General features: G+C 55.9%; 5 protein-coding genes across 5 annotated transcripts; 3 read left to right on the forward strand and 2 right to left on the reverse strand.

The window, feature by feature from the left end:
- Nucleotides 1-302: 302 nt before the first annotated feature.
- Nucleotides 303-2,526, reverse strand: B0T26DRAFT_644177 (uncharacterized protein; the record flags this gene model as incomplete). The annotated part of the gene is made up of 6 exons (XM_060437605.1): nt 303-629; nt 699-1,692; nt 1,771-2,062; nt 2,126-2,194; nt 2,299-2,343; nt 2,466-2,526. Coding segments are annotated over 6 exons (1,788 nt in total), but the record flags the coding sequence as incomplete, so codon positions are not given.
- Nucleotides 2,527-3,377: 851 nt separating this feature from the next.
- On the forward strand, nt 3,378-4,281 carry B0T26DRAFT_739750 (uncharacterized protein; the record flags this gene model as incomplete). Its single annotated transcript, XM_060443753.1, has 5 exons — nt 3,378-3,420; nt 3,456-3,539; nt 3,623-3,736; nt 3,796-3,912; nt 3,977-4,281. The coding sequence occupies 5 exons, from the start codon at nt 3,378-3,380 to the stop codon at nt 4,279-4,281; spliced, it is 663 nt and encodes a 220-aa protein (XP_060298463.1).
- A 1,676-nt stretch (nt 4,282-5,957) lies between these two features.
- Nucleotides 5,958-17,127, forward strand: B0T26DRAFT_826252 (mitochondrial protein from FMP27-domain-containing protein). Its single transcript, XM_060447432.1, has 3 exons — nt 5,958-9,923; nt 9,975-15,100; nt 15,868-17,127. Exons 1-3 carry the CDS (start codon nt 6,154-6,156, stop codon nt 16,887-16,889), a joined length of 9,918 nt encoding a protein of 3,305 aa, XP_060298464.1. The 5' UTR covers nt 5,958-6,153; the 3' UTR covers nt 16,890-17,127.
- A 435-nt stretch (nt 17,128-17,562) lies between these two features.
- B0T26DRAFT_643346 (uncharacterized protein) lies at nt 17,563-19,748 on the reverse strand (the record flags this gene model as incomplete). Its single annotated transcript, XM_060437526.1, has 5 exons — nt 17,563-18,345; nt 18,417-18,674; nt 18,748-19,134; nt 19,199-19,276; nt 19,488-19,748. 5 exons carry the CDS (start codon nt 19,746-19,748, stop codon nt 17,563-17,565), a joined length of 1,767 nt encoding a protein of 588 aa, XP_060298465.1.
- Nucleotides 19,749-23,272: 3,524 nt separating this feature from the next.
- Nucleotides 23,273-26,405, forward strand: B0T26DRAFT_739753 (putative DnaJ protein like protein xdj1; the record flags this gene model as incomplete). Its single annotated transcript, XM_060443754.1, has 9 exons — nt 23,273-23,300; nt 23,415-23,473; nt 23,548-24,630; nt 24,722-24,810; nt 25,323; nt 25,596-25,635; nt 25,781-25,905; nt 26,046-26,167; nt 26,297-26,405. 9 exons carry the CDS (start codon nt 23,273-23,275, stop codon nt 26,403-26,405), a joined length of 1,656 nt encoding a protein of 551 aa, XP_060298466.1.
- Between the last annotated feature and the right edge of the window lie 1,497 nt (nt 26,406-27,902).

The raw sequence follows: 27,902 nt of genomic DNA on the forward strand, positions 1-27,902 counted from the left end.
TGATATTTGAGGGGAAAAGAGATTGTGCCTGTCCTCTAAAAGAGAAAACCGCAAGCGAGCTAGTACAGATCTACACAGGGCAAGGCGTTGAAGTGCTTTTCATAGCGTCGCTTGGCTATCCAAGGCCATGAGAAGAGGGTGCGGCAATCGGCCCCGGGGATATGGGGGCAAAGGAGAACAAAGTGTGGTATAGTCACAAGGGCTAAGCGAGAAGGGATGAGTCATTGGCGGTCAGAGTAGCGGACCTCGCTCCAAACGCCTGTTAATAGAGCCGAGGTGGCGAAAAGACGTTCAGTGTACAATTACATACGGCCGCGCCGGGCTTTGTTGGGGACGGTGGTCCAGCCATCCTCGTCGACGGTTGATGTCGATGGGCTCTGGTCGCCGGTGGTACCGGTAGCAGCCTGAGCCGGTTGCTGTTGGGGGACAGGGGCGAGGGCCGGGCCGCTGCCGTTTGCTCGCGGCGGCCGTCCGGCATCACTGCGGGGCCCACGAGGAGGGCCGCCACCGCGACGGGGGGCACCAGGGGCATGGGCACCACGAGCTGGTGCTCGCTGATCTCCAGAGGCTGACCTCCAGTTTCCGCTTTCTGTAGCTCGAGACTTGGCAATCGCAGCCGTTTCTCGCGCCTCTCGCGATTCTCGTCGCTTTGGCTCCGGCGAGGCAGCTTCTGAGGGTGCGGTAGATTTCTCTTTAACTGCCTTTTCGTCAGTCGGCTCAGCCGGCGTGGCGGTTGCGTCGGTTGCCGCTTCATTGTTGGCCTTTGCGGCGGCCGCCTCGGCTTCGGCAGCTTCTTCTGTAGCGGCCTTCTCGGCAGCAGCCTTGTCGGCAGTCTCCTTGGCAGCAGCCTCTTCGGCGGCGGCTTCCGCAGCAGCAGCTTCCTTGGCGGCAGCTTCCTTGATAGCATTCTCTTTAGCGATGCGTTTATCTTCCTTTGCCTTTTCATCAGCATCCTTCTTGTCTTTGATCGCCTGGATGCGCTTCTCCTCAATTTCCCGCTCCCGTGTTGCTGTGTCGATAGGACGGGCAGCACCGAATGGGCTAGCCTTGGAATCCTTGGCTTCTGCGGCTGGCGCGACCGGGGAGGGCACTGCAGGCGTCTCTGAAACAGTCCGTTTGGTGAGATTTAACTTGGGCCTCGACACAGGCAAAATGGCCGGGTGGCCGGCGGGAGAGGGAGGGGCTTCACTACCCTCGCGAGACTGGACGGGAGATTTGGCCGTCAAATCGGGACGCATGTTGCTACGCCACTGCGAGTCCTTCTCAGCAGCCGTGGGAACACGCTCAGGGCGGTCGGGGCGGTCAGCAAATTCGCGGCGAGGCGGGCGCGAGGTTGACGTCGTCGCTGGGCGGCCTTCGCCTGGGCCCCATGCGGCGGGCGAAGCTCCTCTAGGACCACGAACCGACTCGGAACGGGCGCCATCGTTGGTGCGGGGACGAGAACCATCCCGAGACTCGGGGCGGCGCTCAGCCTGAGGCGACAGAGGTGAAAGCGGCCCGCGTCTCTCCCAGTTTCCAAAGTCTCGGACCTTGCCATCATCGGCTCCTGAGAACTCGCGGGGGGCTCTCCGCTCTCCGAAATCGGACGGACCCCGTCGGTCGCCGCCGCGGTCGCCGCCGCGGCCAGGTAGGTCTGCAAGAGGACCCTTGCGTGACCAATCACTGAAATCGCGCGTCGACTCACCACCTCCACTACCGTACTTGTCCTTGGCTAAATAAAGACACGCTGTTAGATATTTTGGAATGCATTCAATAAAGCATCAGGTAGACGACTTACGCGGATCAGCAATCTTAACTCTGATGCTTCGTCCTTCGAATGATACGCCATCGCGGGTCAGCGCCTCTTTGAGGCCCTCGAGGTCCTCGAACTCGGCATATGCGAATCCCTTTGGCCGGTTCTGCTCGCGGTCTTCAATAATTCGGACATTAAGAATCTTGCATCCAGAGAAGAAGTCGCTGACGCTCTCGACGGTGGCGTCGTAGGACAGATTGCCGAGATGAGCCGTATATGGTGGCTTGTCGGGAAGTGTCTGAGGGAGGTTGTCGCGAATGGAGGAATAGCCTAGATTGAAGGGTCAATTGACCACGTCACAGAAAGGTTGTGGGCAGTGACGACTCGGCGAACCTTGTGTGTTTGCGTTATACGAGGAGGAGCCTCCATAGCCACGGCCGCCCGCAGGGAGAGGTTGAGTGCCTTGCAGGGGTTAGCGTCTTCTGGCCACATTCAATTCAGGTTACGCCGCATACCAGAACCGGCGCAAACAGAGAGAATATTGGGATGTTGGGGATGCAGCTTACCAATGGTATCCTCAACTTCATCGGCCCACGAACTTCCTCCGTACGCTGTTTTGGACGTGGTTAGTTTGACTGATGATGAGGTGTGGAGGGGGGGCACGGCTTGACTGGCCCTGGCTGGCCGCCCGCCGAACCATTCGGCAGGCGCCTTGGCGGGGGTGGGAACTTACAAGCATCATTCATAAATTCGCCCAGCGACAACTTCTGGACTTCCTTCTTTTTGGGCGCTAGAGAATCGGGTCAGCCAACAGCGACGTCAAGGGGAAGTTTCAGATTGCAGCCCGAAGGGCGCGCGGGGCCATCCCAAGTGCGGGCGGTGGTGCTCACCCATGATTACGGTTTTTAGGTAGACCACGCGCAACGACGGTCAATCGTAGCGCGTAGGGCAGGCAGAAATCGGTGGGCCGGAGGAGCAAGTCTCGGGACGCTGGGTGGCTCTCGAAAGTGCTCGGTGAGGCGAGTCTTGGGAATCTGCAGTCCAGATGCGGATGCAAATGACGGGCAGACGGTTGACGGCGAACAGAAGCTATTCGCAGGTTGGTGGGATGTTGGTTTCTCAGGTGGTGTTGGAGGTGCGGGCAGAAGCGAAAAAATGAAGTCGAACGGAATAATAAATCAGGGTAGACTTTTTTTCTGCTCCATCGGCAAGTGCGGACACCGTGCGAGCCCGCACTACCGTTCCAAACAGGCTTAGCTCCACCCAGGGCAGCCTGAACTCAAGCAGGACTTTCTGCAGAACAGAGTTGGTGGCTCGTTCGCATCCTGGTCCCCCACCCTGCGCGAGCAGCCTGGTCTGCTCCGTCTGAGCTTCCTCAAGGTGTGGCCGATTCTTCCAATCCAATCCTTCCCCTTTTTGAAAGGGGCCGACTGTAGATGACTGCAACAAACGATTGCGGCGCACATTCCTGATAGGTGCATCCGCCAACACGCTGCCCTCACCAATCCGAGACGCTTTAGGATTAGTTTTCTGACATTTTATACCACCCCCTCGCAGGGAATTGATACCTTACTCATAGTAACCCTCTCGTTACTAGGCATGAAGCGTATTGTCTTGGATAGTACGTGGGACGGCGATGGGAAGGATGGCGAGGGCCACACATCAGCGCCCGCGCCACCAGCGCTCCCGTCTTCACAGCCGTCGCTCTCCCAGTCTGAGAGAGCCATACCTCCGGCGCAGAGACACTTCCTTCCGCCCGAGTTGATGGCCGTCATTATACCGTCAGTCCAGGCCGGTGCCTGGACAGGTATGGCATCCCATGTCTGAGCCCAGGATGCACCTCATTCCCGGATATTTGTTGCCACCAAAATGGACACTGACGTTTACTAGGCGCAATGGGCATGTTTGCCGGAACCGCATTTGGCATTGCTCGGGGAGCGCCTCCCCTGATCTATTCACTTGCCATGGGAGGGCAGTGGTTCACTCTTGGCTCCAGCTACTATGGTGAGCAAGCGCCCATGTCTTGCGGGCTAGCTAGTTGTACAGACCCTGACGGATCTTAGGCGCTCGGTTGGTGGCTCTCAGAGCATTGCGAGGCCATGAAGAGCCTCGCTCAGCCGACAAAACCAAAGCAAGCGCCATAGCAGGCGGGTTTGCAGGAGCAGTGTCTGGCATGATACGTGAGTGGAAAAGCCATGGTAGGCGCCTGGCTGTTGATTCGCATTTTCTGACTGGCTTGAACAGGGGGACCAAGAAATATCTTGCCAGGGGCGGCCGTGTTCATGCTACTTGGAGCAGGAGGCCAGGCAGTTGTTAACTCGGTCGACTCAAAGCCGGTTGACCCCAATGCCCCCAAGAAGGGGTTTCTGGACTCGAAGTGGAGTCCCGTCACACGGCTGACGGACCGGGACTACGAGAAGATGCTCGAAGAGAAACTGCTCCGGGTCAAAGCTGAAATCGCCATCGTAGACGATAGCATCAAAGCCCTCCACGAAGAGGAGCAAAAGGGGGTTAGGGAGAGCAGCCTGAAACAACCCGACGAGAGCTGAGCGCTAGCCCTTGAGGCAGTCGCCCTGTAAATACGGTAGTGAAGCATGTGGTGCTCGTCTATCGCCTGCTTCGCGTCCTGGTTTTTGTCTAACATGTAAAATGTAATGATGTATAGTAATTCCTTACCTTGCCTCGGATGCTACCAGTTTTTGGGCTCAGTAGAGCTGTCCGTACTTTGCTCGTCAAGCCACGTTGTTTGCGGGACGTGATTCTGTGACTTGATCTCTTTCACTGTTGACAAATATGATCTCTTTGATTGTTGACAAACATGGACGCTCTTCTAAATTGGCACTTCAGCCCATTTCGTCCGCAATGCATAGGTACTTTTCACCATGTGCCTAACTTACCCAGTGAACACTAGGGACCCGTGTTTGACTGTAGGTCGGCGATGTATTCTGATCCGCTCTCCGAGCTTCTCCGTGAGGCAAGTACGGCGATCCGCTTATTTACGTAGGTTGGAGGCGACCTAGGTAGATTCTTAGTTATGGAGACGCCTCAACCATCCTGAACGTTTTGATTTGTCGACAGCCGGCGGGAGGCGTTATAGTTAGTGCTGGATGATCTTAGCCTACCGGTTTGAAGCGTTTGTCGCCCTGCGCTGAACCGAATGGACGCTCCAAAGTAAACCCTAATGCAGGGAATACTGAATAGGTATGCAGTGCTCTGCTTCGTCTAAAAAACAAAGAAAGTATACCCCAAATTGCAACGGCTTAACTCCTTCAACACAGAGAAGCCGCTGTTGTGAGTGCATTGACAGCTGCACTTCGCCGGCTTAACTGGATGCTCTAGTCTGGAGGAGTGGGTGCGCGAGAGGGCACCTAATTTACATTGGAGGAGAGTCTGAAAGAAATAGAAGGGTGGGTTTGTAGCGGTCCAGCTTCAAGGTTGCAAATGACGCAGGTACCCTCCACTGCTGGCACCGAGCCCAGTCACAACGTAGAAAAGAACAGGGGGGCAAAAGAAGAAACTAAAGGTCAAACTCTCCCAAAAATTCATCGACCGCAAACGTTGAATTCTCGGGCTTCGAACTCGGCCTGGATGGGCCTGGTCCAAACAAGTGTCGTCCGACGTCGAATCTCAACGAGTCGATGGCTGATGAGGCGGTAATGGACGGCAGAACGTTTTGGCGCTCCGCTAGCAGGGGCCTGGACGTGAAGTAGCCTCCATTGGCGGAAAGGAATGGGCACATCCTAGGATTCCAGGGATCTAGTCTAGCCGGGGTTCTAGGACTTCAGCGGGTTTTCGAGCGGGTTTGGTGGTTGTTAGGATTGAAGGCCAAAGCCCGCTGCTACCAACCCAACCGACCTTTATCACACACACACACACATCCGGCCGGGGCATTCGCGCGGCGTTCTAGTTATTCTCCTTTCTTCCGTTTGGGCCGCTCGACGCATTTACCTAGCCATTCCTTAAGTCAGCTTCCGTCCTGTTTCTTTTATCCACTATCCACTTCTTGTTATCCGGTGAATACCTACCTATTTAGGTACCACCTCCAATCAAGGAACCTCGCATCCAGTTTAGGGCTTCCTTGCAAGCCAAGTACTTGACATACCACCTCGACCTCGATCGCAAATGCGCCGTTGTCTGTTGGCTGCCACCGACCTCGTCCACCTTGATCGCACTGGCGGCAGCGGCGGCGCGGCGTTGGCAACTAGCCTCTTGTCTCGGGGGGCGCATTCGACATGACACCCAAGCTCCTCTGCTCCCTGTCGCGCCACTGACCAAGAAAAGCACCCGTAGGCCACACCCATGTCTGAAGAAGGACCGGCCGCGATTCCGGAGCTTGTCTTCGTCCCATCCACGGGCTGCGGCATTGGCCGAACGCTCGAACCGGATCTTGACGCGCGCGCGCATCTCGACGTATACAAACAATGGCGCTCCTTAATCCCACTTTCATATTTGGCATTCTAGTCCTGCTCTACCTGTCGTCTTTTATCGTCTTTGCCGTCATACGCATCCTCACGGGCATATCAATCCAGCGCATCGGCTACTTTTCTTTGCGCAGACTCGCCTACACGCCCCACGATGGCCTCCGAATCGAGATCCGTGGCCTTGGCCTCAATGTCCACCGCCCCACCTTCGCCCAGCCGACCTGGCTAAGCATCGTCGTACACGAGCTTGCTGTCACGCTAGACATTAGGGAGCTGGAGCGCAGCAAGGCCAACGCCGCCGTTGCCGACGAGGGGGGTTCTGATGGTGGGACCGCCGACCGAAAGCCCGAGTCTGCGGCCGATGCCCCCAAGACACCGAAGACGCCTAGGACGCCTAGGACGCCGTCAGGACGGCGCGACGCAGCCGCGGAGGGCCGGAGCAAGACATGGAAGCAGCTAAACAGGGTCAAGGAGCGGGTCAAGCGCCTGCACCGCAAGGTGAACTGGCTGCGCATGGTCGACGTTGTCGCCACCAACTCGACCGCACGCATCGTTGATGTGGGCAATATCCAAGTCGGCAGCTTTACCATGGCGGTGGATACTAGGCGAAAGATGGTGGACCGCGCGCGCTTCTTTCTGCAAGGCAGATCGGATCAGAAGGGCCAGAAGCAGCAGGCGGAATGGATCATGACCCTGCGGAGCGTTCTGTTTACCGCCCACGGGGGCGAATCTTTAGAAATTCTCGACACCGCCAGTCTCAACATTCACGGATTTCTCTACGAGGCATTCGACGGCCTCCGCGACGCTGCCGTGGCCTTGAAGCTCGGCCGCGTCCATATGCCATACGACGACGTGCGACACAGCGCCGCCAAGTACCACAAGATCAAGGCCCAGACCAGCGAGTCCTCTCCCGAACTCGAGCCCCTGGATACTATCGTCGAGCAGGTGATGCAGGAGCTAGACGAACCGGGGAGCGCCAACAACGAGTTGATGCAGACAGTTTCCGACTCAAAGGAGCTGGTTAGCTCCGCTCTCAGAGGAGTCAAGGAAGTCCAGTTTGCTGTCAGCTTCATCGGCTTCACCAAGAAGATTGAAGCTGTCAAGGCGGGCGGCTCCCCGATCCTCATGAACGCGTCCATGAAAGAGGTTGGCATCGACCTCCACCGACTTGACCCAAAGTCTCCAGCCCACAGAATGTATTTCCCTTCCAAGGACATCGCCCACGAAGCCTTGGCTGCCGCGCTATCCATCTCCGTCGGCCTCGACGACGGCCATGGCAAGCCAGAGCGGCTCATGTACATCCCCATGGCGACGACAACCGTCCGCACTACCCTGCCGTCTAAAACAGTCGAGCTGTCCGACGAAGGCACGGCCGAAGAGCGGAACGCGAACATTCTCTTCGCCAACTCGGTTGTGACATCCCCGTCCGTCGATCTTGACCCCCGGCATCTCCCCCTTCTCCTGGCGATGCTGCAGCGGAAGCCAAAATTGGCAAAGGCCCAGCCTCCCCAGGAGCGGCATATGCTTATATCGCGGCTTCTACCCAAGGCAAACATCAAGTTCTCGATGCATGAGCCAGTCGTCCGGATAGCGTTACCCCCAGTCCAGAAGACGTTTGATCCTGATGAGTTTGACCTGATCATATCATCCATCTCCTCCGTCTCCCTGGACATGGAATCGTTCCACTCGGCAGTCGAGGAAATGCATTATTCGTTGGCTGCTACAATGAGAGTCCAGACGCACAATTTGTACTATCAGACCTCGGCGGGCAATAGGTTTGACCTTCTCGAGACCGAGTCGTTTGACCTGAAAGTTGAGCTGAACGCGACTCCGAACGTCCATGTTGTCGCTACTGGGAACCTCCAGACTCTCTCAGTCAAGATGATTAGAGAAGAGATTGGGGGCGGGTTGCGCCAGATAGTGCGGCAACTACGGCTCAACATCGAGCCGGACAAGAGGGCCTTCTCAAAGACGGCCAAGCAGTCAAACTTTCTACGCGCCATGCCCGCTTGGCTGTTGCATTTCCAACTGCAATGCTCCGACTTTAGCGTCGAGGTGGCAGGCGTGGATAAGGACATCTCGGAGGACTCGAGGGGTGTTGCGATTCAGCTGGACTCATGGTCAGCCGAGTACCGCGCGCAGAGGCTGGATGGGTTACAGAGGCGGCCCGAGAGACGCAGAGCCGGCAGCCGCTCGTTGATGCCCCCTGACATAGATCAATTAAGGGCGGTTCCAGCTTCGCCTAGGAAGAAGTTCCAGCACGATGGTGACGGTCGCCGTGTGGCATTCCATGTCCGAGGTCTGGAAGCGTTCATAGTCGAGTCTGCAGAAAAGTGGGAGGTCGAGCCGTTCGTGAATATTCCCCGCTTCGAGATTGCCTTCTCGACACTAAGCGACAACCAGGGTCCGGTGTTCCACATTCACTCCCACATTAGGACCGTACTCATCCAGTACTCACTTTATCGCCACTACGCTGTAGGGGTGGCAACCTCTGTTCTCCGGAAAGCGTTTATGAGGACTAGCAAAGACATGGCGTCTCCAAACGCGCCCACCCCAGCGACGTCGCAGAGGCGGGTAGTTGGCCACCTTTCGCCCCTGGCAAGCGCTTCCGCTCCAGATTTCCCCTTGAACGACAATGACTCTGCAAGAGCCGTGCAGGAACTTGTCGCCGTCGACATCAAGGCAATGCTTATCCAGATCAAGGCGGAGATGCCTTCTGACCCCCCTTTGATGCTGCAGGTCTACAGCATGGAAGCCGGCCGCCACCGGTGGGCGCCCCCCTATCTGCAGTCGAAACTGATACGGCTATACGCCGAGGCCCCTAGAATGCGCCGAGTCTGGGCTAGAATCCTCAGCATCAAGAACGGTCGGGTAGACTATCGCGAGTCGCGAAGGAAAATGTCCTCTGGGGCCACGCAAGACGAGCGAATGTTTGATATTGTCTCCGAGACGATTCGCCTCGCCGTACCCCACGAAATGATCATGCACAAAGTGTCAGACAATCTAATAAATGTGACTAAATCCGTGTTACAACTTCATCACAGGTTCAAAACTGGCACAAACGAGTATATCCTGGAGAAAGGGCCAGAGGGTCCCAAGCACGTTCCCAAGATCTCGCTGCGAACGCGAACGCTGTTGTTCGAGCTCGAGGATGGCGCGTTCGAGTGGAAACTTGGAATGATATACCGGGCCGGACGCGTCGAGCAGATGCAGCGCCAAGCTCGTGAAGAAGCCTTCCGCGTGAAGATCAAAAAGATCCACGAGGACGAGTCTAGGAGGGAGTCGACCAAGCTGCGGACACGATCCGCGGCCCCGGGAGGCCGGAATGCATCCGGCAAGTCTCACACCAGAAGCCGTAGCACAGATGGCCATTCACGTTCGGCCAGCAATGATCTTGGCCGTGGGCGCAGGCCTAGATATGACCCCGACGGAGGCTTCTTAGGATTCAGTGGAAACGCACGAGTTTCCATAGCAGAAGCACGAGATAACCTTGATTTGCACAATGCAAAGAGTTGGAAACAGCGCATCGACCGGCACTACGTGATGGCGAGGAACGGAATGGAGGACCTCCAGGCCCTCTTTTGGGGCGTCGATGAGATACCCGACGACATGGACGACAGCGAAAGAATCTTGGAGGTTCCGCACCGGCCGGCCCTCATGTCTACGCTCATCCATGACCTTCACTTTGCTATCGACAAACCTTCGTTTCCGATGCATGAGCTTCCGGACTTTTTGTACAAGGTTGGCAAAGGCATGCCCAAGGATATGCAGTACTCTCTCCTTGTCCCCATGAACGTACAGATCAGCATGGGAGAAGCAAGAATCTCACTTCGAGACTACCCGCTTCCGTTGCTGCATGTCCCGGCCACGAAACCGGGCCAGTCTTCCCGGCTGCCGGCTTTGTCGATGAAGACAGACTTCGTGATAGCCGAGGAGTACAGAGGTCCAGATTCTACCCGGAAGATCAAGGTCCAGATTGTCCCTCCACGAAACCTAGGCTCCATGTCATCTAAGGAAGGCAGCTTCGCCATCGACGTACGGAGGACAATCGGGCCTGTCAAGTCATTTTCAGACATGAACATCGAGATACACACGGCCAACCCAACCCGAATAACCTGGGGCCCCTCGTACCAGCCTGCAATTCAAGACATGATGATGGCGATCGAATCTCTAACCAAGCCCCAGCTCGACCCCTCCGACAAGGTCGGATTCTGGGACAAGATCCGGCTCAACTTCCACTCTCGGGTCCGCGTCGCATGGCTGGGAGACGGCGATGTCCACCTAGCGTTGAAGGGCACTAGAGATCCGTACTCGGTCACCGGAAACGGTGCAGGCTTCCTCATGTGCTGGCGCAACGACGTCAAGTGGAACGTCCATACCGACGACGACCCGAAGCGCGTCATGTGCGTCGAAAGTGGCGAATACGTCCTTGCAATTCCAGACTACAGCCACCAAGTCCGCGAGACGCGCCGCCAGCACGGCGAAGACGCCAGTATGGCTAGTGATACCAGCCATAAGCCGGGCGCCGCTTTCAAAAAGGTTGTGATGAAGCTTTCTGGCAAGGTGCAGTGGCTGGCCGGCCTTGTCTTCGAGCGAGCCATCGAGGGGGGGAGTAGAAGCTTCGAGTTCAAGCCGCACTACAAAGTTGTGCTGAAGTCGCCGCACCGTGCCAAACCCCAGGACGGCGTTCCGTACGATGCCTTTCGCGGGTTTCGCAGCCAGCATATACATTTGTCTGTGGCCGTGCGCGCTCCAGTCGACCGCGAATGGACGGCCTCAAACGCCGAGCCGTCGCGTAGTTACAATACGGTCCATGTCACTCCCCGCTTCTTCACCCATTTCTTTGCCTGGTGGTCCCTGTTTTCGGGTCCGCTCTCTCTTCCCATCCGCCAGGGCTCTCTCTGGCCAGGCCGGGAGAAGAACAGCAAAAAGTTTGGCAGGCACCTTGCCACAATCAAGTACAGCCTCCTGCTGGCGCCCCTATTCCTTAGTCACATCTATAAGCACAAAGACGCAGAGGATCCCCTGGAAAACTCGGTCTCGGCAACCGGCATCAAAGTTCGGTTTGACAGCTGGATGCTTGACCTGCACCAGAGGCGCGAGGAGTTCAACACTCGAGATCGGGGCCGCAAGACGCAGACAAGAACAAGCGGCATGAAGATCCACGCGGGGCAACTTGATCTCGTATCTGCCGATATCCGCGCCGTCTCGGCTAGCATTCGAGGCACAACGGCCGAGACCCTGGCGAAGAAGTCGCTCTCGACCTTTGTCACGGACCAGGGCGAGGACGGGATTGATCTGTCTCGGTTCACTATTCCAGACAATGACCTGACGTGGATCGATATGGACGACTTTGTCGAGCTCGACTGGATCCTCCCGACAGAGCCCAACCCCGATACCAAGATCCTACCGCTAGCATTCGCGCCTCGCATCACGTACTTTCGCCAGACGGACATTGGCGGCATCATCGACGGTGACCCAGACCGGAGTAGTCCTTTTGGGAAGGAGCCAACTCATATTTGCATCATGAGCGAAGATGACGATCCTAGGAGGGTCCAGAGTCAGCTCATCCGGCGACGGTTAGAACAGCTCGACGAGCAGGTCGAGACTCACAACAGGAACTTAGGAGAGATTGAACTTCGTCTCGTCCGAGGTGATCTATCTAACATTGAACTAAGAGCAGAGTTCGAGGCCCTAAGCAGACACACAGGCGTCTTGGCTGAAAAGAAGACCTTTTTGGAGGGCATGCTCAGGGAGATGCTTCAGGGCAGCGAAGACCAAGAACACTGCGAAACCAAGGAAGTCCCCGCTGTCGCCCCAACCCTCAAGGGTAGCATGACGACCCCTACCGCCGCTGAGTTTGCGAGCGACTTCAAGAACCGCTTTGTTGTGCACAATATGCAACTAAAATGGAATAACACGCTCCGAAACATCATCCTCCGGTACATCCACCAGGTTAGCCAACGTCGGGGTTTTATCTACTACCTCTCCCGCCCAGCAGTCAAGTTTATCCTCGATATTGTAGAAGAGCAGGCCAAGTCAAAGACTGCCAGGAACGGCAGTGGCTCCCCCGGTGGTCCTGGCAGCACTCCCGATATCAATAAAACAGACCGCGAGATCCAAAAGGACATTGAGGATCGGATACGCAAGATATTGCAGGACGGCAAGAAGTTTGCCAATGCCGATGACTCTAGCGCACAGCCAAGTACGTCCATGGCAGACCTGTCGAGCGGTCTCGCGGACGAGTTCACGCCCCAGAACAGCTACCACGTCCGGCTGATTGCGCCTCAGATACAGCTGCAAAGCGACAAGAACAAGAAGCACGTGGTCCTCATCACGGCCAAGGGCATGGAGCTCAAAGTAGTCGAGGTTCTCGATAAGAGCAGAATATCCGACAACGTCAGCGGTCTCGTGCAGCGGCGTTTCCTAGTCAACATGGACAGCACCCAATTCTTCGTCACACACCAAAAGTGGTTTTCGACACAACTGGTGTCCATGTATTCGGGCAACTCGTACGGCACTCCGTCAGGTTCGTCGTGGCCGCCTTGGGTTCCGATGGAGGTCATGTTCGACTTCCAGACCGACCCCTTCGGATTCAAGCGTGTCGTGCAAAAGACATCGGCCATGCTCCGCTACGACAAATACAACACGCTCCGGCTCAAGTACAACGATGAAGTCAATACGAGCGGGGGCGCAGCAGTCGCCTTGCATGACGGCAACGAGAGCAGGATGGACAATCTCTGGGTTGAATTCCCCCAGGCCCACGCGTTGTGCAATTCGTCGCAGTACTACGCCATCTATGTCATTGTACTAGACCTTTTAATGTATAGCGAACCACTGGAGAAGACGCGCAACGAGAGATTAGAGAAGATCATGCTTGCCTCGGACTTTAGCGACCTGAGGGGGGCTCCGGAAATGCTCATCCGGCTGCAGGAGCGTGTCCGGCAGCTCGAGGACATCAAAACGCACTTCCAGATCCATTCGAAGCACCTAGACAAGAGGGGATGGAAAGACAAGATGGTGCTCGAGCGCGATCTGGCCGCGTGTGAAGACGAGCTGTTCTTCATGATGAAGGCCATTACCACGTCCCAGAGGAAGTTTGACAATACGGACAGCAGCGCCCTTCTGAAGTGGAGCATCACAGTCAAGGAGATTGTCTGGCAGCTCATCCGCGACAACAACGAGCCTCTGGTGGAGCTACAGCTCAAGAACGTCGAGTACGACCGCACAGACAATTCAGACGGGTCCCACATCAACCTGATTCAGGTGGGACGGATTCTTGGTCTCAACCTGCTTACAGATGCCATCTACCCGGCCATGGTCGCGCCCTACGTCGAGGGGGACACGGGCGGCTTTGATACCGGCTCCAAGCCCATGATCAGGGTGTACTGGAACATGCTCGAAGCTATTGCCGGAATTCCCGTCATGGACCACTTTGAGGTGAACCTGTTCCCCCTCAAGATCCAGCTGGAGCGCGAAGTCGGGAAGAAGCTGTTCGAATACATCTTCCCAGGCATGGAAGGGGACAAGCAGTCGGAGGGCAAGAACGACTCCCCTTTTATGATCAAGCAGACGCTTGGCGGTGAGGACGACGATGGCGCTGACGACGAGTCCCTCAGTGGATCTGGCCTGCTCTCTGTCATCGACAAGGACAAAGAGTCAGTACCATTTTCAACGCGGCCTGGGTCTTTGGAGCTGCGTCTACGGCCCACACTAACCTCAGACCCGGACCCGAAACTCAACAAGCAAAAGGCGCTAAGCATCCACTCGGGCGAGGGTACCTCGTTCCGTTTGTTCCGGTCCGGGACTGGGTTCAAGTCGGTGGCAAAGAAACGATCCGTCGAGTCTCTGCGCGGAATCACGCCGCGACCTGGCGTAGGGCGGACGTCGACTGGACTGTCGTCCAAGGACGGTGCCTCGAGTAACAGCGAGTCAAGGAGGGGATCTCGCTTTGCGCTGCGGCACAGAGCGAACCCCGAGGAAGAAAAAGCCAAAAAGTCGGATGATCTTACCAAGATGATTGACCGCGCCTCCAACTACATGACGTTTGCCTACATCAAGATGCCCTCGGTTGTGCTCTGTCTCAGCTACAAGGGTAAGGGCGACCGGAACCTGGAGGACGTGCACGACTTTGTCTTCAGGCTACCCACCATTGAATACCGCAATAAGACGTGGTCGAACCTCGACCTCGCGTTGGCGCTCAAGGGCCGGGTTATCAAGGCACTGATCAGCCACACCGGGGCCATCATTGGCAACAAGTTCTCCAAGCACAGGCCGAGCACGGCGCAGCAGTCCAAGCTTCGCGAACTCGCGACCAGCTCGGTGCTGCTGGCAACGTCGCAATTGCCCGACTCGCGAGACAACAGCGGCGATGACTCTTCTTCACTGTACGGCACTTCGCCGGTTGACTTTTCTCGGTCACCCCCTCGGTCCATCAGACGGTCGCAGACGTCGATACCGGTCCCGTCGAGCCGGAGCTCCAGCATCGCCTCGTCTCGGTCGCACAGATCTGGACAGGGCACGGTCAATGTCAATACACAGCCTGCTGGTGCGGTACCCACCTTCCTGATGGCGCCGCCGACACCGCATGACCGGACGCCTACATCGTCGAACGAATGGGGGGGGCACAGGGGTGCCTTCAGTCTCTTGCGGCCGGCGTCGAGCGGCGGATCCAGGCTGTTTGGGGGAAGCGTGGGCCCCCGGCCTGGAAGCTCCAGCGGGACTGGCCCAGTAGTTAGCAATGGCGGCGGAGACGAGACTCCAGACCGCAGAAAGCCGGCTAGCGGAGGGTTCCGTGACAAGCTGAGCGCGTTGACACATCGGCTGAGGGAGCGCGAAGGCTCCAGTGTCTCGGCTCTGGCTGCCGCGCCCGCGCCGGCGCCCGATGCAAGCGAAAGCGGTGACGAAGGCAGCATCGTGTCTGGGAGTGGAGACGGCAAGAGGCCTAGTCTTGGTCGAGGCCCAAGGGTGAAGACGGGATAAACACAAGCAAGAGTAAAACGGGGGTACTGTTCTGACCAGCTCGCCAGATACAAATTCTGTGCGTGGCGTGTGTCCTGGTCTTGGATATATATTTCAAAGCGAAGATGGCTTTTGGGGAAGACTCTTTTCTTCTTTTTTTCCCTTAGAGTGGACAGGGAGAGATTCTCTCACCATATATTTTTTTTCATTACTGTTCATAGACGCAGCAGTGGAAGGCAGGCGGCAAACATGGGTAGCGATTACTGCATTGGCGGGGAGTAAGGTACAGTCTGTATTGTGCTTGGAGGGCCCGCGCTTCATTCTTCTTGTGTAATTAAGTAGATAGCCAGAGAGAGAGGGTTTGGATAAACGTTTGACAGGAAGAAGTCGAAATTTTCTCAAGTTTTGTGTCTGGTACTCCGTAAGCCCAGCACATTAAAGGGAATTAGGTTTTTGGTTTCTGGTTCAGACCTTGCAGCTTGTGACGGCGATACGTACTGGCGTGAATACTCTTATCTTATCGGGCTGGTCAAGCTTGTGCTTCAACCCCTCCATCCCCCAACCACACTGCCTTCCTTACCAAGCTTAGGTCCTGGAGCGTTCGTCTTTCAACGACTCACACTCATCTGCGCCGGGCAGGTGGCATCTTTTTAACGCAGATTCTCGCATCATGGGTAAATTGCAAACATACAGCTACACCAGCTTCGAGAAGCTAGCTAGCTAGGAAGTAGTAACTAACCTGGGGAATCGTAGAGCTGCCCACCTCGATCGAACACTCGCTGGTAGACGTGCAGCGCGACGCGCTGTACAACTATGATGCGGCGGCGCAGCGCGTGGCGAACGAGAAGCGGCCCTGGGCCAGCGACCCCAAATACTTCAAGACGGTGCGCATCGGCGCCGTCGCCCTTATCAAGATGGTCATGCACGCGCGGTCCGGCGGCTCGCTCGAGGTCATGGGCCTGATGCAGGGCTACGTCGACGGGCCCGCCCTCGTCGTGACGGATGCCTACCGCCTGCCCGTCGAGGGCACCGAGACGCGCGTCAACGCCCAGGACGACGCCAACGAGTACATGGTCGAGTACCTACGCCTGTGCCGCGAGGAGAGCCGGCTCGAGAACGTCGTCGGTTGGTACCACAGCCACCCGGGCTACGGCTGCTGGCTGAGCGGCATCGACGTCGGCACCCAGGCCATGCAGCAGCAGTTCAACGACCCCTTCGTGGCCGTCGTCGTCGACCCCGACCGCACCATCAGCGCCAGCAAGGTCGAGATCGGCGCCTTCCGCACGTTCCCCGAGAACTACAAGCCGCCGCCGCGACCCGACGGCGGCGACGGAGAGAAGAGAACCGCCGACGCCGATCAGACGGTGCCCCTGGCTAAGGTCGAGGACTTTGGCGCGCACAGCGACCGCTACTACTCGCTCGAGGTGGAGCACTTCAAGAGCACGCTGGACAGCAAGCTGCTCGAGCTGCTGTGGAACAAGTACTGGGTGCAGACGCTGGCGCAGAACCCGCTGCTGACCAACCGCGACTACGCTAGCAAGCAGATGGCCGACCTCGGGCTCCGCGTCAAGGACTCCGCCCAAACCATCTCGCGCGCCAGCCGCCCCGGCGGCCAGTCGTTCACCTCGAGCGGCAGCCCCAAGGACAACGAGCAGAACATTGCCAAGGTGGTCCGCGACGTTAGCTACGTCGCGACCAAGGAGCGCGCCGGCTTGATGGCGGGCGAAGTCAAGGCGAAGCTGTTTAGAACTGATGGGGAGGGAGCCGCGAGCTGATGGGCGGGGACCCTACACAGAGGCTTCAGATTGAGGGAGGGGCCCGGGCAGGCAAGACAGTTTTCTAGTCTCCAGGCGCGGGAAACAACCACGAGTACGGTGGTGGTGCGGTGGTGATTGATGCGGCGGCGAGGGGAGGGCCAAGTGCCGATCACACACACACACGCACACACACACCACTCTCTTCCCTCCCTCACCCCTTCAACCGCTGAGGCAACTCCCTGCCGCAATGACCCATATATGCAAATACCACGAGTCACGTAATAATGACATGAGTTGGCCCGCTCGCGGGCAAAAAGGGAAAAAAAGAATTCTTAAACACCCGGTCCAGATAATATGAATAGACGAGACCCAGTTGAGTAAGTCTCTATGGTGGAAAACGCAACGGTCTTGTTACAGTGCCAGTACTTCGTATAGTACAGTACAGTACATACATGGTATTATTACATCACAACGCCTGCTCTCCCTCGCAAAGTCCTAATGAGATATGTACGTACGTGTCCAGCTTTCTTTTTCCTTTTCCTTCCCCATCACATCCCGTAAGAGATATAGTACGTAGTCTTGTTACAGATATATACACGAGTGCGAGCGCAACAGCGTTCTCGCGGCCCGCCGTCGCCATTATGAGAGATAGATCCTTGAGGCATTAGATAGTGAGTGTAGTGTTACTCCCCTACCGCCCGGCGGCTGCCTCGGCAGCAACTAGCGCGGCGGTCTCGAGGCGCCGGACCGTCTCCTGCTTGCCCATGAGGCACATGAGCGCGGCGAGCGGCGGGCCGTGTTGGCCGGCGAGCAGGGCCCACCGCAGCGCCTTGAAGCCCTCGGAGCCGGACTTGGCGCCGCCTTCGGCAGGCTGTGACACCTCGCGGCACCACGCGTCGACCAGCGGTTTGAGCGCGGCAGGCGTCCACGACGCCTCGTCCTCGCGCCGCAGGCGGGCTAGCAGGTGGTTGACGGCGGCGTTGGCTGTGGCAGCCGCGGCAGCAGCAGCAGCAGCAGACGCAACGCCCTCGGCTAAAGATTTCCCAGCGAAGGCCTGGCTGATGGCGGCGGCGAGAACCGGCTGGGGTATCTCCCAGAAGGCATACCTGTTGTCGCCGACAAACTGCGCGAGGTCGGTGCTGGGCGTGTTGGAACTGATCCGTAGCAGGCCCAGGATGTAGTCTCGTCGCTGCGTCTCCTCCGCCCCGGCCCCCCTGAGGGCCGGCACCAGCTCGCCGATCAAGTCTGGGTCAATGCCGTCGGCTTCGGCGGCTGGCGCCGAGTCAGTCGCCACCGCCTCCTTGGCAGCCTCGGTGCCCTCGAGGACGGTGCTGATGGGACCCAGTAAATAGGTTTCCAACAGCGCCTCATCTGGCGTCTCGTTATCAATGAGGTGCCGGACGTGCTCCTTCTGGAGATGGAACAGCTTGTCGAGCGACACGATTATGTCGCCCTTGGTGAACTTGAGAGAGAACTGTGGAGAATGGGGGTCAGCGAGACGGGCCAAAATATTGTCCACCGGAATGAGGCGGCGGGAAGCCATACACTATCAGCCATATCTTGCAGGGTCATAAACTCCGACTTGGATCCCCGCTTGTGCCAGCCCAGGAGGACGGCAAAGTTTAGTAGGGCAGCAGGGACGATGAGTCTGTCGCGGTACCAGGACATGTCGACACCTTCGTGCCGCTTGCTCAGCTTCTGCCTCTGCATGTCGGTCAACAGCCCGACGTGGGCGAACTGGGGGTGGTCCCACCCAAAGGCGTCGTATAGCTCGACGTGCTTGGGCGTCGACGTGAGCCATTCCTACATGCTCGGGCCAAAAGGTCAGCCGAGTCGGAGGGGAGAGTGTGGGAAAATAAAAAGAGGGTCGGCTCACAGCACCCCGAATGACGTGGGTGATACCCATGTTCTTGTCGTCGACGACGTTGGCGAGGTGGTACGAGGGAAATCCGTCACGCTTCCTGATGATGAAATCTTCCTCGCCCACCGCCTTCTTGAAACGCCCGTAGACGAGGTCTCTCACCAGCGCAGGGGCAGTGCTGCTCTTGAACCTCACGGCATATGGCTCGCCCTTGCTAGCCCGCTCGTCCGACTCGTCGGCCGAGAGACTGCGGCATTTGCCGGAGTAGGCAGTCGGGAGACGGAGATTGTGGGCCTCTCTCTTGTGAGCCTCTAGGTCCTCTGGCGGACAGAAGCACCGGTACGCCTTCCCATCCCGTAGCAACGTGTCAATGTGCTGGTCGTAGAGAGACAGCCTTTGAGACTGCAATTCGTGTGTTAGTAGGCGGCCGTTGGGAGGCCATGGTAAGGGGACGACGTCTTATTACCTGTCTGTAAGGACCATACGGGCCAGCTTTATCTGGGCCTGCAGTCACCAAAATGCCCGTCAGTACAACGCAGTGGGACTTAGACGTCATTATATTGGGAGTATGAGGCTCGCACCTTCATCCCAGGCTAGACCGGCCCATTGCAGGTCTTCCGTCAGCCTCTTCTCAGCATCAGGCACAAAGCGCGCCTGGACAACAGGAATCAGCCACCGGCCACCGGCCACCCTGCCAGCACCCTTCTTATAAAGGCAAGAAGAGATAAAGTAACAACACCCTTTCCAACATCGACACTTACCTGGTCCGTATCCTCGATGCGCAGGATGAACTGGCCGCCAGTGGCCCTGGCGAGGAGGAAGTTGAACAGGGCCGTCCTCAGCGACCCGAGATGGAGATAGCCCGTGGGCGACGGCGCGAACCGGGTGCGGCATGGCTTGTCCGGCAGTCCGACGGGGCCTTTCTGCGCGTGTGTTGTTTGTGTTTGTGCATGCTTCTTGCCCAGCAGCAGCTTGCTGCTCTCAGCCTGTAATCTCGGGCTGCCTGAACATGGCATTCGCTGTCCTGCTGCTGCTACCAGTCTCCACCGCGCCCATTGAGAGCACACCGGCCGCCGAAGCACGGCCGTCCATCCCATTGTTGTTCCTCCCAACAACCTAATAGAAGCTGGCAAGCTGGCACTACAGGGATTGGAGGCGAAGGGGCCGGATGTTGAAAGTAAAAAGCCGGACGTTCCACCGGTATAAGTTGCTATTCTGTCTGAGGTGTGCAACACTCTAGCAGGCCAGCCCTGAAATTAAAGTGGGCTGCACCAAGGACTTCAAGCAATCGATTGGCCAGTGGCTGCGAGATAGGCATGTACCTAAGGTAATGTAAGGTATGGGACAAACGGATACAAAGGCGATAACATGGAATTAGATATAAAACGCCGCAAATTCCGATGCCGAGTGAGATACCTTGGGTAAGAAGTTTCAGGCGTGCATATATTGCATCTACCTATTTGCATAGACCGCTGGAGTCTCGATGTTCCAGGCTTTGCAAAGCCTGACATGTTCTTGTATTGCACGTAATCTGTAGACCTAATCGCAAACACTCTCATTCGGGTATAGCGCCGCCCGAAACCACTCCCTACGTTTTGCACGTCGCCAGCCGGCCTCACCCATCGCGCACGCAGCATATAAATACAGCGTATTTTTATTCGTTTAGGTCCTAGGGAGAAGATAGAAAGTATGGGAATATCACAATGAGTAAATGAGCAAGGGGATGTTCCTTGCTAGTTCAGGACCCAAAAGAACAAAAACAAGTAGTAGAGCCCTTCCTCCTCTTGCTTGTACCTACCTACTCTTGACTTCACATGCTCACCTTACTTGTTTCCCTTCCACTTTCGCCGGCCGCTAGTGCCACGCTTCCTCCGATACTCATCTCATGAAGGATGCTGGCTTTGCCTCATTGACCCTGGCTGTAAATTGGAGCTGGCCTTAGTCTGCGGCTCGTCTAGTAACATGATTTCTCAGATCTCCAAGTGGTGAACATGCCGCCTGGTGTTACCATGAGATAGGGGTTGGGAGGAATAGGTAGGTAGGTAGGTATGAGATGTCTGCTGCTCGAGGACCCATTTCTATCACTTGAAGTAGGTAGATACTTAAACCCGAGTCTGCTCGTCAAGCAACTCCAGATACCAGCTATACTCTGCAATGGCGAGCGCCGTTAGCCTACGTAGGACGTGCTTCTAGAGAAACATATAACTTACCTTGAGTGATCTCCCTCATCGCCACCCGGAGCTTCTCCAGCCCCTCCTTCGCTTCTATCAAGAAGGCTTCGAAGACCGTCACCGCGTCCTCGGAAAATATAGCCACTAGGGACCGGCATTCGGCGACCAGGGTGACGCCCTGGATTTCGTCGTCGGGGCCCGTCTCTGCCTCGCGCGTGGCCACGGCGAGGGTGCGGTGTTTGCCGTGTATATGTGCGAGGACAAAATAGATCCATGAGACCGGGTAGCTTGCACGGCGAATCGAGTCTTCGAACCACCGTTTCTTGGCGTAGTGATCTGGCATTGTTGTTTCGGATACCTACCTTCCAGGTTATGTTCTTGTTCTTTTGCTGTTCGAAATATAGATAAGGTACCTAAGGTAGACGGGAAGGAGGGGGATTTGACTAAGAGTGGGAACTGGGCCGCTACTTCTATAATATATAAGGTAAGGTGCCGGTACAGCCCATATAATAAATGCATTTACGTGCTCAAGTACCAGTGCTGGCTAGCAGACTGCCTCGGTTTCACTGCCCAGGGGCCTGGTCTTCGAAGCTCCCAAGAGCGGTTCGTACCCTCCCAAGCTTCAACCAAGAAGTGCCCTACTCCTTTTACTACGACGGCTCGGCGGGTGCCGGGCAGGCAGTTTACCTCCTTCTCTACCCTTTCTACCGTCAGTGTCTTTTCTTGTTGGATATTAACAAGCACTAACAACTGCTCAAGTCAAAGTCTTTCAGAAACTTGACTCAATGAACGTCGGACTAGTGGCAGGAGCTGGCAACTTCGTTGACAACGAAGGCCTCGCCTCTCCCTGGCGGGACCAGCACACCTCCCCCGGCGTCAAGAAGCCGGCGATACCAAAGGCTAGGGGGACGGGGATACTTGACAAGGACCAACAACCCGCCATCTAGAACAGGCAGGTGCACAGCACGGACGCGAAGACCATCATCGACAAGAGCTGCGTGGCAGACTACGACTTCGCCGCCGTCGGGGGGAAGAAGTGGTGGGGTCCAAGATCTGTCCACCCATCGACAGGAATCTCGCCAATGCCGGTAGCAGGCGAGAGCACAGGTCGGTGCAGCGGTGGGAAGAGCGCCAAGCGGGATATCAATGGTATTCACCTCCTAGTCGAGAACTCGAGTCTCGACTCCTCCGTCTATGACAAACATGACGATGGCGAAACCTGCGCTATCGACCAGGGCGAGGTGTCGGCGGCAGACAGATCATCACTTACAAGCCCAATCCCATGTCACCTTGTGCGGGGGCGTCGCGGACTGCACGGGCATATACCAATGCCGCCCGGGGACGACGATGGCGTGTAATAAGACGGCGGCGAGCGGCGAGCGGCTCGAATGGATATGAAGTTTGAGTTTGCGTTCGTGGGCGATTCTGATTGTCTTGGACAGTTGATCCCAGTAGGCCCTGTGTGTCTGAAAGTACGAAATACGAATACTGTATGTATTGTACTGTACAATTCAATCCCTGAATATTTGTTGGCGTGGTACTTACGAAGGAAAAGAAAATAACAAGTGAACCGGCCAGGAAGGGTCTTTAATAGGTATTTCTAGAGAAGGAATAGACCTCTAGGATTCCAAAACAGGGATTCAAATAGCAATCACCTCCCTTAGCAAAAAGCCTTTACGACGAGTCGTAAGATGCGAAGGCCATTTAGATCTTGGGAGGTACCACGCCAACAAACGATTAGATTGTATTGTACTAGCGCTACCTGACTTGGAATGTAACAGGCATCACAGCTAATCAAGTGTGCTGTAAATCCAAGTAAGGAAGCTTGACGGTACCGCCGTTCTAACGCAAATTACTAGTAATATACAAGTCTCGAGTACTTCCAAGCCTAAAAGTACCAAGCAACAATCATTTTGGGGCTGGGATGTATGCTGTAAAAGGAGCGACGGGACTAGGACACCAGTTGGACGATGGTAGGTACGGTACTATAACAATAAGAGCTGGTACGGCTATTTCAGCCCTACATATTCAGCAGTAGGAGGTTTTTTTATCAGATAAGAGAGGCGGAGCTCTGAAGGCAAGTTGGTAAGTTAGGTAGAACTAATCGCGTCTTGAAACCTTTGGATCCTTGCCTAGTCAGCTCTGTGCCTTCGCGGGGCACGGCATCCATTTCATGGGCCAATTTTTTTTTTTTCAAGTAGCAACACCAACAAGGCCTTTTCCCCATTCTTTCTCGCAACCACTGCGCTGCTAAAAGACTACCCCACCAACGCCTGCAAATTGCAGCCTACCCGCCTGTCGACCTCATTTCAGCCGCAAACCCTCTCTGACTAGACCACAAACCTGTTCGGCATAGAACGTCAGCAATCATGGACGGGGAAGATATCGATCTGTATGGTGCGTATGCCCAACGAGCTTACCGCCGTCTCCCCGCCTCAGCCGGCCGTTGGGTCCAAAAGCCCCCGCCCCTCTTGCATCTCGCGAAGATATTGACGCCGCAGTGGTGAATAGAACTCCTCGGAGTGGAAAAGTCGGCCAATCCAAATGAGATCAAGAAGGCATATCGCAAGGTAAGCCTCGTCTGACACCGCTGCGGGTCCTCGTCTCCCCTCTCCACTCTACACGTCCTAACAATGTTTCCCAGTTGGCGCTGCAACACCACCCCGACAAGGTGCCCGAGGAGATGCGAGCCGAGTCCGAGGCCAAATTCAAGGCGGTGACACAAGCCTACGAGATCCTTCGCGACGAGGAGAAGCGCCAGCTCTACGATGCGCACGGCATGGCAGCCTTCGACCCCTCCAGAGGCGGCCCCGGAGGGCCGGGCGGCGTGGATCTCAATGATATGCTTGCACATATGTTCGGTATGAACATGGGCGGCGTGCCCGGTATGGGCGGCATGCCTGGGCGGCCCCGGCGCAGCCCCGACGAGGAGCAGCAATACAAGGTAACGCTCGAAGAACTCTACAAGGGGAAGACGGTCAAGTTCGCCGCCGAGAAGAAGGTCATCTGCGGCCAGTGCAACGGCAGCGGCGCGAAGGATAAGGTCAAGCCCAACAAGTGCGACCGCTGCAGAGGTGCGGGTCTTCAGGAGGCCTACCGCCAGATCGGCCCCGGGCTGGTGCGCAAGGAGGTCATCTCTTGCGACCACTGCCAGGGCTCGGGCATGTACTACAAGGAGAAGGACCGCTGCAAGAAGTGCAAGGGCAAGCGTACCGTCACCGAGAGCAAGGCGCTCGAGCTGTACATTCCCCGCGGCTCCATGCAGGGCGAGAGGATCACGCTGGAGGGCGAGGCAGACCAGATGCCTGACCAAACCCCCGGTGATCTCATCTTTGTCCTGGTCGAGGAACCCCACGATGTCTTCCACCGCATCGGCCACGATCTCTCGGCCGACGTGACCATCTCCCTCTCCGAGGCCCTGGGTGGCTTCTCGCGCGTCGTCCTCAAACACCTCGACGGGAGAGGCATCCACATTAACCACCCCCGAGGCAAGATTGTCCGCCCAGGTGACGTGTTAAAGGTACACGGCGAGGGTATGCCCATGAAGCGGGGCGATACCAAGGGCGACTTGTATCTTGTCATCAAGATCGAGTTCCCTGACAACGGCTGGCTGGAGAAGGATGGAGATTACGCGTCTCTGCAAAAACTTCTGCCTCCTCCACCACCGCCCATTGCCGCCGAAGAGGTCGACGATGTGGAGTACGAGGAGGGTGCCGATATTGATGAGGTACGTGCTTATGGTTTTCTTCCTTTCCCTCCCTTTTCCACGCCCTTTTTGGACTGTTTGGTGATGAGCCCTGCTAAAGTGTCGTGCTTAGATGGGCGCCCACCAAGGCGATCCGAGATACGGTAACGAGTGGGAGGACGACGAGGAGGAAGAAGGCGAGGGCCCTCAGTGTGCCACACAGTGAGGAGCGGCAGTGAGGAGCGGCAGCGTGGTCTGAAGAGATGCAGAATAGTCTAGGGAGAGTCGCTCACCCTGAGGTGGGTTCCGATCGTGCTTCTCGAGACGGTTGATCAGAGTCGGGAGCTATTTGGGCCGACTTACTCCGGGTCCGGGTACTCTGGCCCTTCGTATACCAGCCTATTTGTTCTTGACGCGGGTATGGTTCACGGCGGTTATCGGACGTACCTCAGCTTGGCATAACGAATAAGCCATAATACCCTTTCGGAAGCATGGGATAGAAGGCTGAGCGGGACGCGATAAGGGATTGCTTGTAAATCTGTCAAGCGCTACAGTTTTTATACAGAACGGCACAATAGACTGAAATTTGATTAATACTCCCCAACAGACAATTGATTGGAGCAATGACTGGTTATATCTAAAGGAACTGAGAAACCGCAGATTTAACGTGAGGCCAGTTCTTTCACTCACAGTTTGGAATGTTCAATGCATTTCATCAGCCTCGAGTCAGACAGGGTAGTGCAGCGCGTTTTGCAGCCCCGCTCTGATTGGCCAGACGGGCTTGCACCCCAGCTGCGCCAAGCCCATCAACGCACTGACCAGGCCCGCCTAACAATTTTCACACAACCCTAAGCCCACCAGCTCAATTTCTGGAATTTTTCCTTGGGTTCCCCGATAGTGACGCCGCCAAAAGACCACCATCTACCGGCAACGACACGTCAAGGTACGGCCCTCACAACGAGTACTAAGATATCACCGACCGACCTCATTTCTAACCTGTTCTACAGATGGTTTCCGCAAAGAAGCATGTGCCTATCGTGAAGAAGCGTACGTCGAGGAATCCGATCCTGCCGACTGCCCATTCCAAAACCCCTCCTACTTCTACCTCCGCGATCAGAGAAGCCACCGCTCTGGGAGAACCCACCAGCCTATAATGCGAGCATCAGGTGTTGACGAAAATGTGACATTGCAGGCACGAAGCGCTTTATGCGCCACCAGAGCGATCGCTTCAAGTGCCTGGACGCATCATGGCGCAAGCCCAAGGGTATCGACAACAGGGTCCGGAGACGCTTCAAGGGAACCCTGGCTATGCCCTCGGTACGTTGGATCTGACTCCCTATCCCGCCGAGTCGCTTTTTGGGGAAATCACGCGGGCAGGAGAGCCCCAATGGTTGTGGAAGCGGTGGCGGTGCGGATTTCGAAAACCACGAGACTAACATGGGATATTTTGTCTCCAGATCGGTTATGGCTCTAACAAGAAGACCCGCCACATGATGCCCTCCGGCCACAAGGCCTTTGTCGTCAGCAACGTTCGGGACGTCGACCTCCTGTTGATGCACAACAAGACCTTTGCCGCAGAGTGCGTTCTACCCCTCGCCTCGTTTGGCGAAGCCATTGAACCACGGCAACGGAAACAATGCACATTCGGTCAATGGGATGGTGAATTCTCTTGGGAGCGGTTGGATGGCTGACACGATTTTCTTTTCAGGATTGCCCACAACGTTTCGTCCAGAAAGCGGATCGACATCATCGCCAGAGCGAAGCAATTAAGCGTCAAGGTTACCAACCCCAAGGCGAAGGTCACCACGGAGGTCTAAAATTAACGTTGGGGGGTTGGGGACAATTTTCTATGTGTTTTGGAGCATCTCAGGCGGTCTCAAGGGAAAGGTCTGCTCTTTGTCTGCGATTACCTAGCACACACCAGGAGCTAGTGAATACATCACAGATTGCTGCTTCGTCAGACACAAACGCAGAGCAACCACGGCGGCAGACGTGCGGGCGGGTGAACCTGGCCACGGTCACGCTTGGCTGTTATCAGAAGCCGTTGTCGTGTATCCCGAGTCAAGACGTGTCTCTTATCCTCCAAAGTGGCATTTTACGTGCAACCTTGGACTCGTGATATATGTGCAGATGTTTGTCACGCGAACGTAAGAGATGTAGAATGATGTATCGCTGCGTAGCTCTTGCATTTGAGAAGAACCCGGCAATTCTGGCAGGACACTTGACCAGCAATCAGCCCATTCGTCGCCAGCGATGTCTAGTGCAGACGTCTTGGCCGGATATACATGTTGACTGTCTAGCTCCCATGCTGCGCTTGACGTAAAAGATAAGCGCATGCCGTGAACACTAAAGTGCGGTATCAAATGTCTTGTCTAGAGAGCGAGCTGGCCAGCTCGTCCTTCTCTCGTCCTTCTTTCGTTTGGGGGTGGTACCTACCTAACTACCTACCTACCTACCCTACCTCCTTGTGACATCCTTAATTTTTTTATCTCTTTCTTACTCTCGATCTGTCTCGTGTTTTCTTGTCTTGTCTTGTCTTGCAGTTCTTTATTGTCCGTCTCCCGGCCCCCAACTCCCTAATCACGGAGTAATGTATGTAATTGATACGTCACTTACATTATATACCTACCGCCTAGCTTGCGTTGGCGAGGAGTCTTGTCTCTGTCTCCTGGTGCTCTTTCTCTTTGTAAATTCTTATTCATATTAGGTAGGCGAGCAAGATATCTAGTGTTGTCTCGGGTATTCGTTCTGAGATTTCTTTAAGAGGAGGAGAGGGGATTGTTATTTTTATCTTGACGTTTTAGTTCCCTTTATATACTATTTTTTGTTGCTAGGCTCTTGGCAGGCGCAGGTTCCTAGGAGTAGGTGTTTAACAGTGGTTTGCTGCAGAGCTAGACTTCTCTCGCCTGGCTTGGACAAGAGTGAGGGTGTACGGCTGTAGGTGAAAAATATCGCAGCTTGTCTTAACGGCTGTTCTTGAGCCTGAGAGGGAGGAGTGGGTTGTGAAATGTTGAAAATAAGTGAAATTACATACGTGCGTTTTTGTGCTATGGAGTAATTCACATTACAAGGGATGGTCTGCCCTTGAGTTTTAGTTTTACCCTTGTAGCTGAGCAACTCGATGCTATCACTATAAATATTTAGCTTCTCTCTCTTCCCTAGGTGATATTACTTCCGGAGCAAGACATGTCACGGTTTAAAGGGAGAGGGTACACATGCCCAGAGGATTCTAGGATTCAAGGAACGAGAAACGGGATTCAACGCAGAATCACATTCAAGCCCAACCACATCATACCCAGACAGGCATATACACC

The sequence above is a fragment of the Lasiosphaeria miniovina genome (genome assembly GCF_030549165.1).
Source record: "Lasiosphaeria miniovina strain SMH2392-1A chromosome Unknown B0T26scaffold_3, whole genome shotgun sequence".
Lineage (NCBI taxonomy): Eukaryota > Fungi > Ascomycota > Sordariomycetes > Sordariales > Lasiosphaeriaceae > Lasiosphaeria > Lasiosphaeria miniovina.